Source organism: Myotis davidii, unplaced genomic scaffold (genome assembly GCF_000327345.1).
Source record: "Myotis davidii unplaced genomic scaffold, ASM32734v1 scaffold866, whole genome shotgun sequence".
Taxonomy (NCBI): domain Eukaryota; kingdom Metazoa; phylum Chordata; class Mammalia; order Chiroptera; family Vespertilionidae; genus Myotis; species Myotis davidii.
Genome location: NW_006297145.1, coordinates 1,397,263 through 1,416,181, shown reverse-complemented (window position 1 = coordinate 1,416,181; position 18,919 = coordinate 1,397,263). Strand labels below are relative to the sequence as shown.

Here is an 18,919-nt window from a genome sequence, read left to right as displayed (position 1 = left end):
GGGGACCGAGCCTGTAACCAGGGCATGTGCCCTGACTGGGAATCAAACGATGACCTCTTGGTTCATACGTCAATGCTCAACCACTGAGCTATGCTGGCTGGGCATATTTGCCAATACTTTTAAGAGTATTAGCAAGAGTGTGACTTGCAACTAGGTTAGTAATAGAAAATACAATTTTACCAGTAAGGAAGTTAATTGTCAATGCTTTTTGGTCTCTTCTCCACTCCTAGAGACAAACCTATTTGATTTTGTGCCAGAAAAACATTTTTTTGGTACTTTTTCTGAAGGAAAAAACTCAAAGGTTTACTTTTTTAAAAACAATGCAAAAGTCTTGATAGCTTCCTGCCCCTATTTTGTGGTTGCATAACATCTTGCCCCATGGACAAGGGCAAGGATGGCCTGATATCCAATTAAATCTATGTTTTAGACATCCAGCTTTGTATTTTCTGATCACACTTTTCCTCTTTGGCTGCTGGTGGGGAATCTTTACACTTACTACTTTGCCTCCATGTACTCGGTACATATGCTCACATTCAATATTCACTCTGGAGTACTGTCCCGGATTTATAGTTTCAACATTACAGTGAGTTGGAATATTTTGGTATTTTGCGGGGCCTTTGACCCCTTTTGTAAAGTGTTGATATAATACAATGCAACAGAATAACAAATAAAATATGCAATTTTAACAGATGTAACTGGTAACCAGCAAAAAATGTAAAAGTGCTTTGACCCAGATGCACTGTGACCTGCTAGCTCAATGTGGGTTGGGATGGGAGAGAACATAAGAATCCATGTGGCATGCATCTGTCCACTAAGGACAAGAGCATACTGGTAGTCAGTGCATGATGGACGCGCTGTCAAAATTACAGATCAATTGCATACTTGAGAAATGTATGTGCTCCAAAACGTATCATTATTTTTCTTCTGAGAGTAGCAAACCGCTGCAGACAAGCGGATAGGCTGCTGGGGATCGAAGCTAACTCGCAGCTCACACATAGAAGAGCACCTGTAAGTTCTTCTGTTCAGTATCCTGAGCATTTCTGGGCCTAATGAGCACCACCCTTCCCCTTTCTTTAGTGAGATCTACTTACTTCTGGATGATGCCGTCGCCACAGTACCCACTTCCATGGGTGTATACAGCAGCAGGCGATGGCTCGCCTTCCTCACCTCCGGAAATGGTGATGACCCAGTACTGGTACACACTGCCAAGACTGAGGTCCCTGGAAAATGCACAGACGACGATGAGCTATACAGACACAGTGTGGGGAGGGGGACAGATAACACTGACCCCCCGTGCGTACATTCTAATTCTTGCTTATATTTGAAATACATGCACATTCCGTTATTCAGTATTTTTTATTGTCTGCTGTGGTGAAGGCATTCTTCCACTCATGATGGGTTACACTAAAATGCACAGCAACAACAATGAGCACCAGTGGACAGATGCCCATGAATATTACTAGATATTTTTTGTTGTTGAGCTAACCTTTACAATAACCCTGGTGGGTAAGAATCAGAGGATGTGTATAATGAACATGTGGGAAACTGCCATCCAGGAAAAGTCAATGGGATAAGCAAAGGCCTACAGAGGCGGGAAAAGACAATGCCAGAGGTGGGCATTGTCTGATCCTTCTGCACTATTTTGAGATATGAGCAGAAACCCATTACAGGCACGTCAGTCCTTTCCTTATAATTCTCTCCCTCCTGCCTCCCTATGTCGCTCACTCCTGACCAAAATAATAACGATAATCACAGCATCCATTAATGGAATGTGAGGCCTGGGGCTAAGCGCTTTCCACATATTTTCTCATTTGAGAATCAAAACCACCTTGTATGTGCTGTAGTATTTTCATCTTCATTTTACATATAAATGATGAATCTGAGGCAGAGAGAGGTTAGGCATCCCACTTACAAGCACATGTCATTACATGACATCTGTGTTCTGCTTCTGCAATCCCTAGCTCAGGCCTGTTTGAATAATCTCATCCCTTGCAAGGAGGGATCCCAACTAGGCACTGGCATTCCAAGCACTGGTTCCTGCCAGCTTTCCAACTGCCCTCCATTGCATCTCTCCTCTGTTCTCAATGCCTCCTAGTTCAAGGCCTATTTTGACGTCCTCATACTCACCCTCACACCAGATCACCTCCCTCCCTTAGTTAGCCCTTGAGACTTCTGCTTGAATTCATCCTGCCATCAAAAGATCCTGGCGACTGTCAGGTATCCTCTGAGGCACAGACATATTGACATCAATTCCACATGAACAAATCCCCATCCCCATCTCCTCCTCCACCACTGTCAAAGGAAGATGTTATTCCTTTCTTTCATTTCCCTCAGCATCAATTATTTACTTATTAAAAATAATGTGCCATGGGGGGAAACCAACACACAAAATGATAATAAAGAGAATGCCTATCAGATTCCAGAGTTGGGGGGGATTTCATAAACAAGAAGGCCATGTTAAAAAATCTCAAGTTCTCCTGCCCATCTGTTGTTTCAGCTGTTGTTAGGGTTGGAGCTGCTTGGATAAGGCCAGTGAGATAACAGGTGTAGGGGAAATGGATGGACAATGTCTCCTGACTCACAACACAACAACGATGAGCTGGAGTGTATGAGCATCAAAACCTGTGGTGAGGAACATAGTCTTCCTAAGAATGTTGAGCTTATCACCTGAAAGAGAACTTGTGCTAGCAGTGCTGGAGCAGACAGTAATATTGTGGGTAGACCAGAAGTCCCTGAGGATTCCATTAGTATTCTGTCAATGAAGACTAAGCAGGTGCAATGCATAATAGGCTCTATCCACAGAGCCAAACCTGCTGGTAGTGGTTCTCACCTTTGGGTCACGACCCCTTTGGCGGTCGAACGACCCTTTCACAGGTGTCACCTAAGCCCATCCTGCATATCAGATATTTACATTACGATTCATAACAGTAGCAACATTACAGTTATGATGTAGTAACAAAAATAATTTTATGTTTGGGTCACAACATGAGGAACTGTATTTAAAGGGCCAGAGGTTGAGAACCACTGCTCTAAAATATGGAGGCCCGTTTTATATTAAGCAAATATAACCATGTTACGGTATACATTTTCTTTGTGCTACATCTCAGGCCACTGGGGGCACATGGTCACTCTCTGAAGCAAATGGGACCCTTCTGTGAAAATGGGACATGTGAGTGTGAAAAGCACTTCTCGACACTGTGTTTTGCATTTGGAGGTGGGTGTCACAGATGATTCATGGCTGATAATATTTAAGACACTGCAATAACATTTGTTAATGTCTTCCTCCTCCCCTCTTCCTCCTCCTTCTCAATAAATACGACTCTCAGGCAGGCGAATGTGTGTCCATCCTCACTTCATCATCTACTCCTGTGTCACAGGCAGGAGTTTCACTGCTCCGAGCCTACTTCACATTAGTCATAGTGTTTTCTTACGGACTGACTATGAGAACACATATAAAGCACATATGTGCTCTGCCTATGATAAAGTTAACATATGTTAACCCATGACTGTTAATTAACCACATTCTCATTCACTGGAGTTCTGCTGTATTTTCTTTACTAGATGGGATGGATGGAAAGGTACCTACCTACCTATAACCTTGGTTATTAGGTAAACCCATGAAGATGGGGCTATCATCTATCACGTTTCATAGTTTGATGGACAGTCTGTCATGTCATTTGGCTAGAACACCCTCAGTGCCTGCCTGCAGCTAGCTTTCTCTTCAGGTGGTGATTTCAACATCTGAAAATTCTGGATCCCAGGTTTGTCAAATTTTTCCCTGGGCCAAAATCTGTCTCCCAGTAACTTCCATCCACTGTCCTCCTCCTTACCCACTAGCATTACATGGCACACGTGGCTGGTAGAGAAACCTGAATAACCCTCCTTCTTCCAACAGCGCACACATGGCTCATGTTTCACTATCTCACAGAAGCCTGGAGTTGTTTTCAGAGAGGAACACAGAAGCCTAGGCCACTCCCTTCATAAAAAGGTAGGGAGGGGGTATCAGGGTACAACTTATTGAAGAGATTATGTTCTCCCACTGAAGAAGTCTTGTGAGAAAATGACATTTTCTCCAAGTTAAGTCAAAATGATCTCTTCCCAGCCACACACCCTTCCTCACACAACCCATGGACATAGACAATAGGATGGTGAAATCCTGGAGGGGGGGAAGCGGGGGAGAGCTAGAAGAAGTCAATGTGGGGGAAAAGGGGGACATGTAATACTTTCAACAATAAAGATTTAAAAAAAAAGTCAAAATGAATGCTGGACAAGGTCTCTTTTCTCAGGGATCCAGGTAGAAAAGAATTTTCTCAGGACCAGCTCATGGCTTCTGAAGGCTTTACTGGAGGTTAGGATCTATTTCATAGTTGGTTTAAAAGTAGGACATTTATTTCAAGTTCTTTCTTTCAGCTGCTCCTAAAACCATCTGGAAAGTCTTACACTGTCACTCGAACTCCATTCCCTCCATGCCTCCCACGCCTAGGCAGACCCCAGGCCTTGTCAATTCTTCCTATCTACAGCTTCTACTCGTATGTCATCCCCTCTGCATCCCGGCCGCCTCCAACATGGCAACCTTGATGGCTGCAGCGGCTACTGGCTTGCCCTCCTGCCTCGATGGCTCCCTTTGCTGGTCTTGCCAACACCATGAAAATATCTTGATCCAAAGCCACCCTCCAACCCCAAATCTTCTCATTTGGTGATGGGATCAGCAAGCCGGAAACCCTGCCAGTACTATGTTTGGAGATAAAATTTTACCACTTCACCTGAACCATGATTATTTTTATCACTTCTGATTTCTTTCACAGGATTCGGAGTGCCATTTTAAACTTACTGCATGAACATGCCACACTTTATTTGGCCATTCGTCTCTTGATAGATACCTAGGTTGTTTCTATTACTGCTATCATTATCATTTAATCATTTGGGTTGTGACTCTTATTGTTTTGTTTATGCTGCTTTATAGAATAGAATTTTAAATCATTTCCTTCATGATTTGTGCTTTTCATGTCTTGTTGAATAAATGTTTCTTCACTTGAAGGTCATAAAATAGTCTCCTCTATTTCCTTTGAATAGTTTTAAGGTTTTTATTTTCACATGTATGGCTTCAATAATGTGCAATGTAGTTTTTAAAATGATGTAAGTTAGGACTATTCCCTCCCCTTCCCCCCCTCCAAATACGGATGGACCATTTGGCCAGCATTATGTCTGGAGTACTTAATTCTTTCACTACCGAGTTTTAACGCCTCCCTCGCCATATGTCACTCAGGATTTAGACAGGTTTTCTTTATGGCTCATCTTCGTTCATCGGTCAATTTTTTTTTAAAATCATATCCTTCACAGTCTATTTTAACTTCCATATTTTTACAGAAGTCGAAGTCTTGATTTATACTACAGATCTATGCTAAGGAGACCTCTTTGCTCTTTCATGTGAATTTTAAGTTTCATTTTTAAACTGCCTGTTAAGATTATGATTCCAATTTCATTGACTTTATTGATGTATTTGAAGAGAAAAGAGATCTTTGTCCCACTGCATGCTCCCATTTACACACACAGTTTATTTTTTTATTTATTTTGGTCATCATTTACGGTTCCAGTAAAGTTTAAAGCTTTCTTCATAAAACTTGTGATGATTTTTTTATTAGGAAATATATTCCTAACTCTAAGCATTTTATAGATGTCAGTGCTGTTGTAAATGGTAGCTTGAATCTGTCTACGGATCTAGCTATCTGCACACATGCATACATGTACAGATATATATTTGTACTATCATATTTTGGGGCTGATAAAAGTAATTGAGTTTTATAAATGGATATTCTATTTAGAAGTCCTCATAGACTGTTTTATTAGGTCTAAGAATTGGTTGATTTTTATTACTGTTACTATGTAGTCTGTTACAGAGGAGAAGAATGATAGTTTCTTTTCAATTCTCATATTTTTTGTTTATATTTCTTGTCCACCCAGTTGCCAAGACTCATGGCACTGCATCAATAAAATGTGAGGTGCGGAGCGCTTACCTGCCTAGTTTCTCAGTTCCGTTTTACTTCTTGCCCCTGGCAACATGTTTTTCTGATCTCATCTATGCATTTGAAAGGATGCTAGTTACATCAGTTATGGTTGATCTAGAACTTCCCAATAGATGTTAGTATTGGAAATATTTGTAGGTTAGTCCACCAAATTGTACGTACTATGTTTAATATAAACCTGACAGGTAGAAATCATTTGCATGGTGTTGAGGGTAGTTTAGTAATCTGCCCAAGGTCATGGAGATATTAGCTATAAAGCAGAATATAAACCATGCAGTTTCACGCTAGAACCCTTGACCTTTCCATGACACTGAGCTGACTCCTCAGATACGCACACAGAATTGAAAAACTGTGGGGAGAAGGCAAGTGCCCCTTCATAGCCCTAAAGTCTTTTAGGAAGCTGCTACTCCAACTAAATTGTATTTTATTTCTTATGTAGCATTTTAGAGAAAAACAGCTTCAGTTCTAACATATCTTTAGGATGACCTTTTTCCTCAGTTGAGAAGTGACAGTGCATTATCACACTTGCTTTATTATTTTTCTAACCATCAAGATCACCCATGCCTGTGTTAACCACTTAGAGCACGATGTGAAAAAACATAAAATAAAGCAAAATTGTCACAAATTCCATCGCCTTGTGGCTATTACCAAGAATATTCTGGCCACCCATCCATTCATGTATAATTTTATGTACAAACATGCTCACATGCAATTTTCCATCAATATAAAATCACAAACCTGTTCCTATAACCTCATTTTTAGAGTACGTGGGGAAAAAAAAGAGTACATGTAGAATCATTAAATCCAGCTCGTTTGCTCTATGCTACCTAATTATATTGATGGCTTTGACCACTTTTTCAAATCCTGGATAAATATATGTATCTCATTTCATTCGTTCATCCATTCATTCACCCAAATAGCATTCACCGAGTCATCCCAGCTTCTCTTGGGTTTCTGGGACTCGGTGTGCCACAAAATATGGTCCTGCCTTTCGGATGCTCATAGGTTTGTGGGGAAGAAAAATGCTTGGCAATGGATGGCTTTGGCACAGTCAACGAGGGTAGGGGCTGTGGGAGCCTGGGACCTGGGCTGAGGAGGTGACTCTGAGAAGTGGCCTGACTTGAGAAACCTAAGGAGAAGCCAAGTCATTAGAAGGAGAAGGGAACAGGTTTGCATGGCAAGGACATCGTCGTGTTTGTTTCCCAGAAAACCATTTTGGTGGCAGCAGAGATACCTGGTTTAGGGGGAAAGGTGGACCAAATATACCTCGTGGGCTGGAAGATGCAGGAATGAACTGAGTGCCTGCTGCGTTTTGGCACTAGGCTAGATGTTTTCATATTCCATTTCATTTACAGAGATCTAAAACTTACAACAAAATAGCCTTCCCCGCTGAGGGACTCTGGAGTCCTGTTGTTTTCTCAAAAGGATTTAATTCTTACCATTCATACATTAAGATTAACTACACCCGGTTTTCCTGCATGTGATAAGGATATTCTCAATTGCAACTTCATCTGTGGATCACCCTGAATTCTTTTATTTTTTTCTCTCTATTCATGTGGTGCTTTAAAATGTTTTTTCTTTATTCAACCCAAATTCTTAAGAGAACACTTTACTTCTGTTTCAGACTGAGAGGTACTCTGGTCTCAATTTTCATTGAAGGAGGGTGGCTGTGAAGCACTTGGATGCGCCTTTGGGGAGGACTTTCTGGCATTGCTATGGATGCCACCTGGACCACGAGTCAAGGAAAATGTTTATAGTTCTCCCATTAAATTGGGTTGTGATTTGGGATCAATCAGTTCTTCTCTCTGGACCTCGCTTTCCTTGTGCCATTAAAATATTTATTTATTTAATTTCTTTCTCTATTGATTAAGGTATTAAAATATTTTTTCATACACAAGGTGTTCCCACAAAATGTTGGCTGTCATTAATTTCAATGGGTTGAATCTGAAAAGAAAGAAACATCATTTAAGCTATCAGCTATTCAAATGGGTATACATTTTTGGAGGACACCCTATGTATATATGGAGTTTCGGGTAAGAGTCATCCCAAAGATGAAGAAGATACCATCGTTGGTCTCAAACAGTTAAAGGCACACAGCAGGATAAGTCAAATGCAGCATGGTTGTAAAACAGGGTAGAGTTTGAAGAGCTCCAAAAGAGAGGAGGACCAAAGAGAGCTTAGAAGGATGAGAAAGGCTTAGGGAGAGTTCTGACACCTGGATTAGGTTGATTCCTGTAGAAACAGGTGTCTTTAGCACCCCATACTTCATTAAAAAACTCAGCGTACTTAGCTGCAATTAGATGCTGAATGTCTGATCTTCTCTGATGTATGTTAAGTGCTTCAAGGACAGAGAACACGTCTGCCTTTCTTTGCTATGTATCTGTGCCTAGCACAGTGCCTGACAGACATAGAATAGGTTTCCAACAATATCTGTTGAATGGATTAAAGTTTGAGGCAGTGAACATGGGAAAATGTCCAAAGACATAAATTGCATGTATGGCATTCTGAGCAGTAGGAACAGCTCAAAACAGGACACAGGTAAACCTTTTTAGATGAAGAAAGTCCAATTAGACTGAACATCAGGAGGAGCCAAAAGAAGTGCTAAAGTTTTCCTAGATGGTCGGGTTAGAGTGTGCATAGATGTCAGAAGGCTCTGAGGTAAGATGCTGAGTCCCCGAGTGATGGAGAGCCACTGTTGTAAAAGCAGGGCACCAGACACAATGACTTCCTAAGGCCCCCACTCCTCCTCCAGTAGTAGAAATCACAATTACATGTGCTACAGTGGCTAAGATACTGAACCAGCACCACGTCTTCAGACAGGCTGGGCTCCCCCGACTCCCAGAGATCCCTCCTTCCAGGTCCCCCATCCAGCAGACAGCAGCGCTTTCCACCACACATACTTCTTTAGTAAAGAAAGCTGTGATGTTGAGGTATCGTTGCCACAAAAGAATCCTGGGGAAAATGAACTATGGTCTTGCAATACCCATCTGCTTATTCCTTCTGGTGACCACTATGAGCTCCAACTCATGGTCTGGATTAAATGGATGAAGAATGGGATGACAGGGATCTGAGACTCCTCTGGGCATTCGGATCTCTCCCAATGGGAGGGGGGTCCAGCCCTCTTCACACAGGTAACACAAAACTCTTTGCACACGGGCAATGCTGCCCTCATTCTGTGCGAGGCTTAGGCAGGAGCAAATGTATACATGCGACTGATTAATTCCAGCAGCCTTTGACGGAGTTGTCCAAAGATTTGCGCTGGTACCAATTTAAAACACAGTAGCAAATTTAATGAAACTAACAGTTTGCAGCCAAGGCCTTTGTTATTTTGTTTTAATCATCTTTTACCACCAATTGAAATGATTTTCTACTTTCTTGGTGCAATGAAATAAAATACCAGGGAAAGAATGGAGGGACAATGTGGAAATTATAAAAAAAAAAAAATCCAGAGCTTCAAATCCAGGGATAAGGTAACAGCTGAGACTTAACTGGCTGTGGAGTCCGGCAGAGATTGGAAGGAAAGACATTTCCCAGTTTGGGGGAAACGCCACACCTGGAGAGCATTAAGGGAAGGAGAGCGGAAAAGATCTACAAGGGACTCTTGTTTTTCCTGAATGCAACCAAAGGCGATGTGTGACAGCTTCCCCAAACACCCCTGCTGGTGATGGACAGGTCTCTTGACTACAGAGCAGGGGCTTGTGACTAGCTGACCGGTCGCCACGGCCTCTGGGAGCCCAAACGCTGTATCCCATTGGAGGTAAACAAGGCATGCGGCACAGTGTGAAAATCGAGGCCAATTGGGGGCCAGCAAGTCCGGTGCTGGGACCCAGTGACAGCTGGTGATTGAGCGGCACTAACTGAACACAGTTGTTGAGACCAGGGGCCAGTGGGGAAAGCAATCTCCTTTCTCCTCCCTGTGGCCTCTCTGGGTGGCCAGCAATTTTATTACTGGCAAAGGGCGAGCCCAACAGCGTTTTCAAATTTGGCACCACATCTAAAACCATTGGGGGCTGGGCTTCTCTTTCTTCTCTCCCCTCTCCCCCCCCCACCATCCCCAGGAATGAATGCTTTGGGTTCGGTGAAAGCCGGAGTGCAGTTAGCAAACTCCATTTCCCCTCAAATTTGAAACCCATGTGCACTTGGGGAAAATGTAATCCTTATGTTTCTGATTCATTTACACTTAACTCATCAAAACGCTATTTTGTAAGAGCTATTTGATGTCTGCGAGGTCTTCTGAGCTCTTTTGTAAGCTTTGCTTCTTAGAAGCAGGAAGTCACGTTTTTGACGGGAGGGAGAACTTGAACCTAAAAGGTTGAGTTTGTTTTGAAATGAGGGCTCTCGGAGGGTCACGTGGACCTTGAGCTTGGCCAAATGTGTGCTCTCATTTCCTATACCAGCCCCCTCCCCAGCAACAGCTGCCATGACGTTACTGATGTCAGCTCTCTGCGATTGTACTCGGAGCTTCCAACAGAGACTTCTCCGAATTCAAACCTGAGTTCCAAGGCCTGGCCACGCTCCAGCACTTGGTTCTGTGGGGGAAGGAGCACTTGGGTGGGGAGTCAGGAACCCCAGGTTCAATGACCTGTTCTGCCATTAAAGGGCTGTGTGGCTCTGAGGAAGTGGCCTCCCCTCTCTGGGCTTCAATGCTCCTTCCAGATCTGAGAGTTTTTCCCTTTAATTCCTAGAAAGTAGGAAGTTGGAGCACCTCATAAAGGAGCTTCTGGAGACAGAGTTTGTATTCAAGGAGCTGAGCTCAACAAGAAAACATGAACATGAAGAAACAGAGCTCAATGGCTTCAGGTATCACTCATCCCAAGTTTCTCATCATGGGATGGATACCGGACATGGAGAAAGGGAATAATTGCTACAAGTCATAGAAAATTAAAGTCAAAGTCCAGCTTTCCTGGTATTTTTGACGAACATCCTTGGTGGAAATTTCCAAACCTTTCAGTTTATAGGATATTGAAACCGGAGCAAAGAAAACCCTCCTTCCCACCTTGACAACAAGGCTGTGAAAGCGGCATTAGCATGGAAGGGGGACTGGCATTCCGCATGAGGCGCAGTGAGGTGGTGTCTGGCTTGTATTAAAGCCCATGAGTGAATGATTAATCCTGGGTAGAAAACAAAGCCTGTACCTTGTAACGTTATAGGTATTAGTGCCATGGAAGATTAACCCCGCGATGCCCCGAGGGACCTTTGCAGAATACTGGGCTATACTTTGAGCATGAGCGGATAAAGAAAACAAGTGGTCTCACAGGTCCTGTCTGCCCCCAACCCCAACACTCACACACCTTTGTACACATGCATTCATGTGCGCACACACCTCAAGCTTACCTCGACTGCTCCCACAGCTCCATGGAGGGAGGGAATGTTATGGTTTCAAGGGAAGTGTGATTGCGTGCCAGCCACTGACTCACAGGCTGCCGATGGCAAAACACTTCTGCACTCATCTTCTTCCTCTCATCTCAACCCAAACGTGCCTCTACCTTCACATTCTCAGTTTCAGGAATGCTGGTGACACAGGCATCTTCCACACCCCCTCACCTGCCCCTTCCCTCTGCTCAGGCATCAAGTATTTCCATCCCATTAGTCTGGCTCAGCCCCACTCCCTTCCCTCCATGCTCTCACCTGTACTACCCTTCACCAGCACCATCATCTCTTATCTCAGTTTTGGCAGCATTGTTTCACTTCTCTTGTGTGTGTGTGTGTGTGTGTGTGTGTGTGTGTGTGTGTGTGTGTGTATGTATATATGTATATATACATGTGAGTGGGGGGGAGGGATGGAGAGATAGAAACATCGACAAGATGAAGAGAAACATCATCCATCGGCTGCCTCCTGCACACCCACACGGGGGACTGAGTCAGCAACCCAGGCAGTGCCCTGACTGGGAATCCAATGGGTGATCTCTTGGTTCCTGGGTTGACACTCAACTGCTGAGCTACACCAGCCCGGCTCTCTTTTGTTCTTTTGATTTTCTGGTAACTAATCAATCTTAGAAGTTAAAGAAAAGCTTCAAATATACCAGGTATCATCTGTATCATCATGGATTTCTGCTAGCTATTGATCTGCCACAGAGTTTACTTATTCATTCATTCATTCATTTATTCATTCATTCAGGCATGCATGCATTTATTTACCTCCATTTATTGGCCACCTACTTGATGCCTGGCCTTGCCGGAGAAGCTGAGGATAAGGTGGCAGATACTACCTAGTCCCCACTTCTAATCAAAATGCCACTCAACCAGAAAAATGCAGCAATACGTTTGGAACGGTCACAAAGGGAGAGCTTGATAAGCCCTGAGAGAGAGAGAGCATGTCAGGGAGGAGCTCCGAGCTACCTGGTGTGCCTGGGAGGCTGGCTGTACAGGGGCCAGTCTCTGAGCACAGTTCAGACTTGTTGCCAGTGTGACATGGCACCTGCTGCCTCCACCCTTGCAGAATTAGACTCCCTCAGTGGTCTGAACGGAATGTCAGCCCTGGCAATGTCCCTTAGGGTCAGCTACCTGTGCCTTCCTGTTCCTGAAGGGGCGTTGGGCCCACCGAGGAGAGTCACAGGTCAGGGACACAGCAACATTTCAGAGCAGGCCTGGAATTCAGGTCTCCCGATCCAGGGCCAGCATTTTGGTGGGTTTCCTCCTTTTTTCCCCCCTTTGGTTCAACTGCAGCGATTAAAGTGCGATTTATCTTTTATTCCTTCTAACCCAACACCGAACCATAGCAACCCGGTTAGAGTTTCACGGGAAACAGTCTCACATGTGTGTCTGTGCGTGTCCGTGTGTTTGCCTTTCACACATACTCTCCAGCCTGGCCCTGGCCAGGAATAAGCCGCATGAAAACCAAACAGAAAGAATCATAAACACTTAAATCTGCAGAGTTCCCCAGACAGCATCACATCCTCACAAGTCCGTGATCTGATTACAGTTGTTCAGGGCACCCCTTGTGAGACTGTATAGAAAGGCATCAGCACCCACTTTTCTCAGGGGAAGGAGTTGAGGCTCACACTATGGAGGCACCCGGTTAGGGTCCTACTGCAAGGCAGTTGTGTGCTGGCCTGGGAGCCAGATTTCTGATTCAGAAATCAGCATCTCTGAAGTAAATGCCTGAGGTTTCTGTTTCAACAGACACAACATGAACTCACGGAGCCCTGTCCTCAAGATTCTCATCATCTCTGAGCACAGACTGAATGGATTTTGTCCGCTCGTCTTGCCAATGCCCAGTGTGAGATAAATTCCTCCATTCTTCCCACATCTGTAATTACTCTGACGGCTGTTATTTTCCTTCTCTTTCCTATTCATTTGTTTGTTTTCTTAAAAATCAGGAATTGGAGCTACACAACCAAGTCCAGTCCAACCTACTTATCCCCGGACAAACAGCAGAAGAACAAAGAAGTAGGTGACACCAGGACACACTGCAACCTGATTTCACGAACTCATTGTTATTTATCCAAAGAAACTCTTGGAAAACCCTCGAATCAAATACTACACTAAAAGCTATTCCTCCATTTCAAGAAATAACCTCATTCTAAGTGCTCAAACCAGAAACGGAGTCACTGGACAGCTCCATCTTAAAACCTTTGCATCCAATACATCACCAAGCCCTGTGGATTCCACCTCTGACATGTCTCCAATTCATCCACTTCTCTATGCAAATGATCATAAACTCTGGTTTGGACTTTAGCAATAACCCCCAATTTCCACTCTTCCTCAATCCTTTCTTCAAAGAGCACCTGGAGCAATTTTATAAAAACACAAATCTGATTGGCTTAGACCTCTATTTCCTAATGAATAATAAATGTAAATCCAAACCATATAATAAGGGTCATTCCCCCTTTCTTTAAGGGGAGAGTATACTCTTTATAACCTCTTGTTATAATAATCTTTAGTTTGTAATAATATTTTTACTTGGGATATTTTTCAGTTCAGCTTCCCTATCCAATTGTAAGATTCAGAATTACAGTACCAGAAATAAGATTGGCACGTTGTAATGACTTGTTACAGATAGGAAGGAAGGAAGGGAAAGAGAAAGAAAGAGAGGAAGAAAGAGAGGAAGAAAGAGAGGAAGAAAGAGAGAAAGAAAGAGAGGAAGGGAGAAAGAATTTATCAACAGAGCCTCAGGTCTATCATTTCTCTTCTATGTCTTATTTAACATCTGTAATGGCCCACTTGCTATAAAGTTTGGCAGTGCATCAGACTGATACAGAGACATTTTTAGGATAAATGATTTCAGTGGTGCTAGCATCAAATGGATGTTTCACACTTTCAAAATAGTGAAGGTAACTGGCGACAGTCAGCACTTCTATGGCTGCTGCTGAATCTGGAGATCTGTTGATTTTGCAAAACCTGAGTGTTCTCAGAACCAGTATTTCATCCTGAGAGGTACTTGGCCTCAGACTGAGGAGAGGGAGTTACAGGTGGATGATGCCCAGCTTCCAGAAATAGAGTAAGATTGTGCTGACTCTATACTCTGCCAGCCTGGGCTAGGAGCAGAGGTATCCGGGCTTGGAGAAACAGCTCTGACTCCTGATGCTGCGCCTCTGTCCTGGGGTGGGGGGGGCATTAAAATCCTAATTTAACAGATGGCAAAACCAAGGTATAAAGAGATGAACAACCAAACATAAATGAAAGATATTCTTAGCAAGTTACGTAAGAGATGTTAAAATAATTGAAAGATGCTCACTCAAGATGTTCATCACAAGAACATCAATGAGAACATCAAATGCCCAAAGACAAAGCACTTTCATTTTGTCAAATCGTAGTGACAATGCAGAACATAAGGTCCCACTACCAACTGCTGTTGGAATATGAGTTCAGTGACTCTCTCAGAAAGCCATTGGTTGTATCCACTGAAATGAAAAAGGTCATGGTTTATAACCCAGCAGTTCCACTTCTCAGCATCAGTCTGGAAAAATGCTCACATATGCCCATGAGGAGGTTAATACAAGAGCTCTTGCTGCAGCATTTGTTTGCAATAGAAAAATGTGTGAAATACTCATTGCCTAGCATTAGGAGTACAGTTATTCCTAATAGGGAATACTATACAGCAGTTAAAAAGAAGTAGATTTAAGAACCAAAGTGATCAATAGTCCAGACTATTACATTTCCCTTCCTCAAAACTACATTTGTTCTGAAATTGAACAGCCATTTTTGCTATGAAATATAGTATGTTGCTTCATTCATTTATTTGTTCATTCATTCATTTACCAATGTTTGCTGAGCATCCACTTGGTTTTAATCATGGAATTGTGGCAAGTCTCTTCAAGGATCAACTCTTACTCATCCATCAGTTCTTAGCTTATACAGCACTTCTTCCAAGAAACCTTCTTTAGCCACCTCAAACTGGGTTAGATACCCTTCCTATGTTTTCCTTGTACTCCTCACACTATAGCATCTTTCATGCTGCAGTATAATCACTGGATTCCTTACCTATTTCCACCTTTCAACTGTGTGCTCATGAGGCCAGAGATCAGGACTCTATTCCTAGTTCCATGGTGATAGACACCCGTAACTATTTGCTGAATGAATTGATGGTGAATGGATGGGCAGATGAATAGATAAATGATAGTGAGCTGCTATTCACTGTTCCTGCTTTGCCTTACACCTGACTTACCCTAAGCCAAACAAAAAGGGGGCGGGGGGCTTAGTTTTATCAAGTTTTTACTTCTTAGAGAGAAATCTGAAGATTTCATACAGACCCAAGCAGCACGGTGCCCGGTGCAGAAGCAATTCAAAGCAAGTCAAAATGACAGTCAAGTTGAGAAACAGAAGCCTCCCTTCTTTGTTCCCAGCCACACGCACGAAGAACTGGCTGTGTAACTTGTGTTGCTGGGCTCCAAGACTGGGTCACAGGAATGGACTGTGGGCTAAAGGCCTGCGAGTTGTAAGCATGTCTTCTACTTGCTGAACATTGAACTTCAGCCAGCTTGGATGCGTGTCTGAGCTCTAGAGGTCTGCCTCTGCATTATTACAGCAGGAGGCGTTGTGGTTGAGAAAGGGGAATTTGGAATGAGACCAGCTCTGCCATTGCCAGCTGTGGTAAGCTGGATGAGTACATTTTCTGAGCTCTAGATTTTTCTCTGAGCTTCACCTGCCTCATAAATATTTGTAAGGCACTTAAACGGTGAGTATTCAGTAAGTAGTCATTATTAGCAGCATGATTATTGTCCACACACCACACATTTCACTAGGGCATTGGAACCAGTCAGATCCACTCCAGGTACTGATCTTATAGACAATCTCTGCCGAATCCCTTTTACTTAAAAAAAAGAAAAAAAGGAGGAAAAAAGAAAGAAAATAAAAAAGAGGGTAAATGAGTCACCTGTCACCTAAGAACAACATCTATCCACACAGAATTGCATAATGTGTTTTCCCCCAATTTTACACACAGGGAAATTGAAGCCTAAATAAGTGACGCAATGTGTCTTAATGTCACATGGTAAATTAGTAGCAGAGTTGGCGCTGGTCCTCTTTTCCTCTGCTAGTGTCACTTCTCATTCAATGAAGGGGTTTCCACTTAAGGGAGATGTTCTGCATTTCTTCCTCATCCTGGCCAAAAGTAATCAGTCTACTGGAAGCATCTATAGGGTAAGCTCAGAAGCCCTTCCCTCCATCAATGTCATACCTTGGGAAACTATTTCCAGGATAGATAACAGAAAGAATAAATATTTTTGCTGAGAGAAAAAAATGAAGACAAAGGTCAAAGGGGATCATGTAATGGGTTGAGTTGGGGAAGGAAAATAAAAGGCATTTTTTCCTCTCTCCCCTTTTTCTCCAAAACAGTCTTTATATAGAACTTGTCCATGAGCCAATTTATTTGATATGGAAAAAATGTGAAAGCAGTCAAATACGCACACATGCAGAGACACACAGAGGTATTTGTGTTGGAGTTCAGAACTTGCATTACTAAGAGATAACGAAGTTGAAATGGAAGGCTGACTTGGAATGATGTTTTACTTTGTTCAGAGTCTCAGAGAACATTCACGTCAGGAAGCCCAGTTCTCCAGTAAATTCCTTGGGACTCAAGAAAGCAAAGAGAAAGGCCAGCGAACACCGGCTCTTGTTCTTGTCACACATTAGGGACGAGAGAGTTATTTGTTGAGTGAAAGAACAAATGGCGCACAAGAACGTGGGCCTGGATAGTGAGAAATTTAAAAATTTCTCAAGTTTTCATGCTGTGCAACTGAGTCTGAACACGAATAATCTAGTGCAAGCTCCTCCTTGTAGAAGAGGCCTCTGAAGACCAGAAGGAGTAAGTGACTAGACTAAGATTGCAGAGCGGGTTAGTGACCTCGCTAAAAGTAGAACTCAGGTGCTTTCACTTCTTCAGTCTAACTTCCACCATTTCACACTTAGCGCCCGTGTCGCTCTCCCTTGCTCACAATTTGAGGCAAGAAATAAAAGCCATGTTTAAAATGAGGTTTTAAGGCATCTATTATTTATTACCCCCATTGTTTTGTAAAGAATTTTTAAATGGATGCATATTTATGGAGCTTTTACTACTCTAGACAAGTGAGGAGATGGCAGAGACGGGGTTATGGAATCTTTTCAAGGCAGGATGATTCTTTACATTTTAAGTCCATTCCCAAACACAAACCAAGTGCTCCCTCTGAGTTCTTAAACAGATGTTCTTCATCTCCGAGTCAATGAATGGGCAAGGGTTTGCTTGTGATGTGCACGTTAATTGCTGGCATGTAAAAGGAAGTGCTGGTAAAGAGTTTGAAAGTGGTTCTGACTCTTAAAAAGATTAAAAGTTTCCTCCAGAACTTGGTTTCTATTAATGATTGGCTTCATAAATATTTTCAAGTAGACAGAGCACAGATTGTCTCTTATATCATCTTACAATCAAAGAAAGAGCCACAAAAGACCCATAGAAACCATGGACTCCAACATTTTCATCACACAGAGGAGGAAATTGAGGCTCAACGAAACTGACTGATTTATCTTTCGTCAGTAAGTGGACTGGCTGGGACCAAACACAAGGCGTCTGACTCCCGAGCTATTGTTCTTTCCAAGACTCAAAGTGTTCCCTACCAACATCCATCGCATGTCATAAACATTCAACAAATGTTTGCTGATTGACTTCATAGAGTCTTGGTACTCAAATTAGGTGGCCAAGGCTCCCTCATTGGTGAGGTTAAAGCAGAAGTTGGAATCACATCATTAACTGAACAATGGCTGAGTGCTCTGGCTTGGGAGTCAAGGTGGAATGCCAATCCTGATCTCACTACTTCCTAACCGTGCGATTCTGGACACATGACTTCACGTCTCTAAGCTGCTGTTTTCTTCTTTGTAAAAGGGGCAGGATAATAGGGCTGTGGATGTAGAGAGGATGAAACAAGTAAAAGATGTAAACACCTTAGACCATTGTTTGGCACATAGGAAAAACACGAATGACTGCATTATAATGTGACCTCTTGTGTAAAATATAAATCCTGATGATGTTTGAAGAAGGTGTACTAGAGAGGAAGCTTGAGATATATACTATATTCAGGAGAAACACTAAGTAAGAATTATGGAGACCTAGATCTGCAAGGGCACGTATGAATTAAATGGGTTTGGACCAGTGTTCCACTTCAAAAAAAGAAAACAAATCAAGGACCATGACTGGTGATGTTTACCTTCCATCAAAATTCTCATACAAATACCCAGGAACATGGTCAATTCCCAGCCAAGTTCACCTTCATCTCACACACTGAAGAAGTAACCAGAATGCATGAATATTCTTCAGTGAAACATAGAAATCATCATCAAACTTCAATTATTCTACTTTCATTAGTAATAAATGACTTCCTCACTGCTAATCCCAACCAACTGTTGGGAAAACCAAGTTTCCGAAAGACTGGGATGCTTAGAGTCACACTTGGAGCTATCAGCAAAATCCAAGTCTCCTCGTTCCTTAT

At 42.7% G+C, this 18,919-nt stretch overlaps 1 protein-coding gene across 1 annotated transcript in view; it reads right to left on the bottom strand.

Moving 5' to 3' along the window:
* PAPPA (pregnancy-associated plasma protein A, pappalysin 1) overlaps positions 1 to 18,919 on the bottom strand; it is a 181,963-nt gene that overhangs the window by 115,992 nt on the left and 47,052 nt on the right. Inside the window, exon 7 of the mRNA XM_015569900.1 lies at positions 1,092 to 1,220. Within this exon, the coding sequence (XP_015425386.1) occupies positions 1,092 to 1,220 (129 nt within the window). The remainder of the gene's footprint in view (positions 1 to 1,091; positions 1,221 to 18,919) is intronic.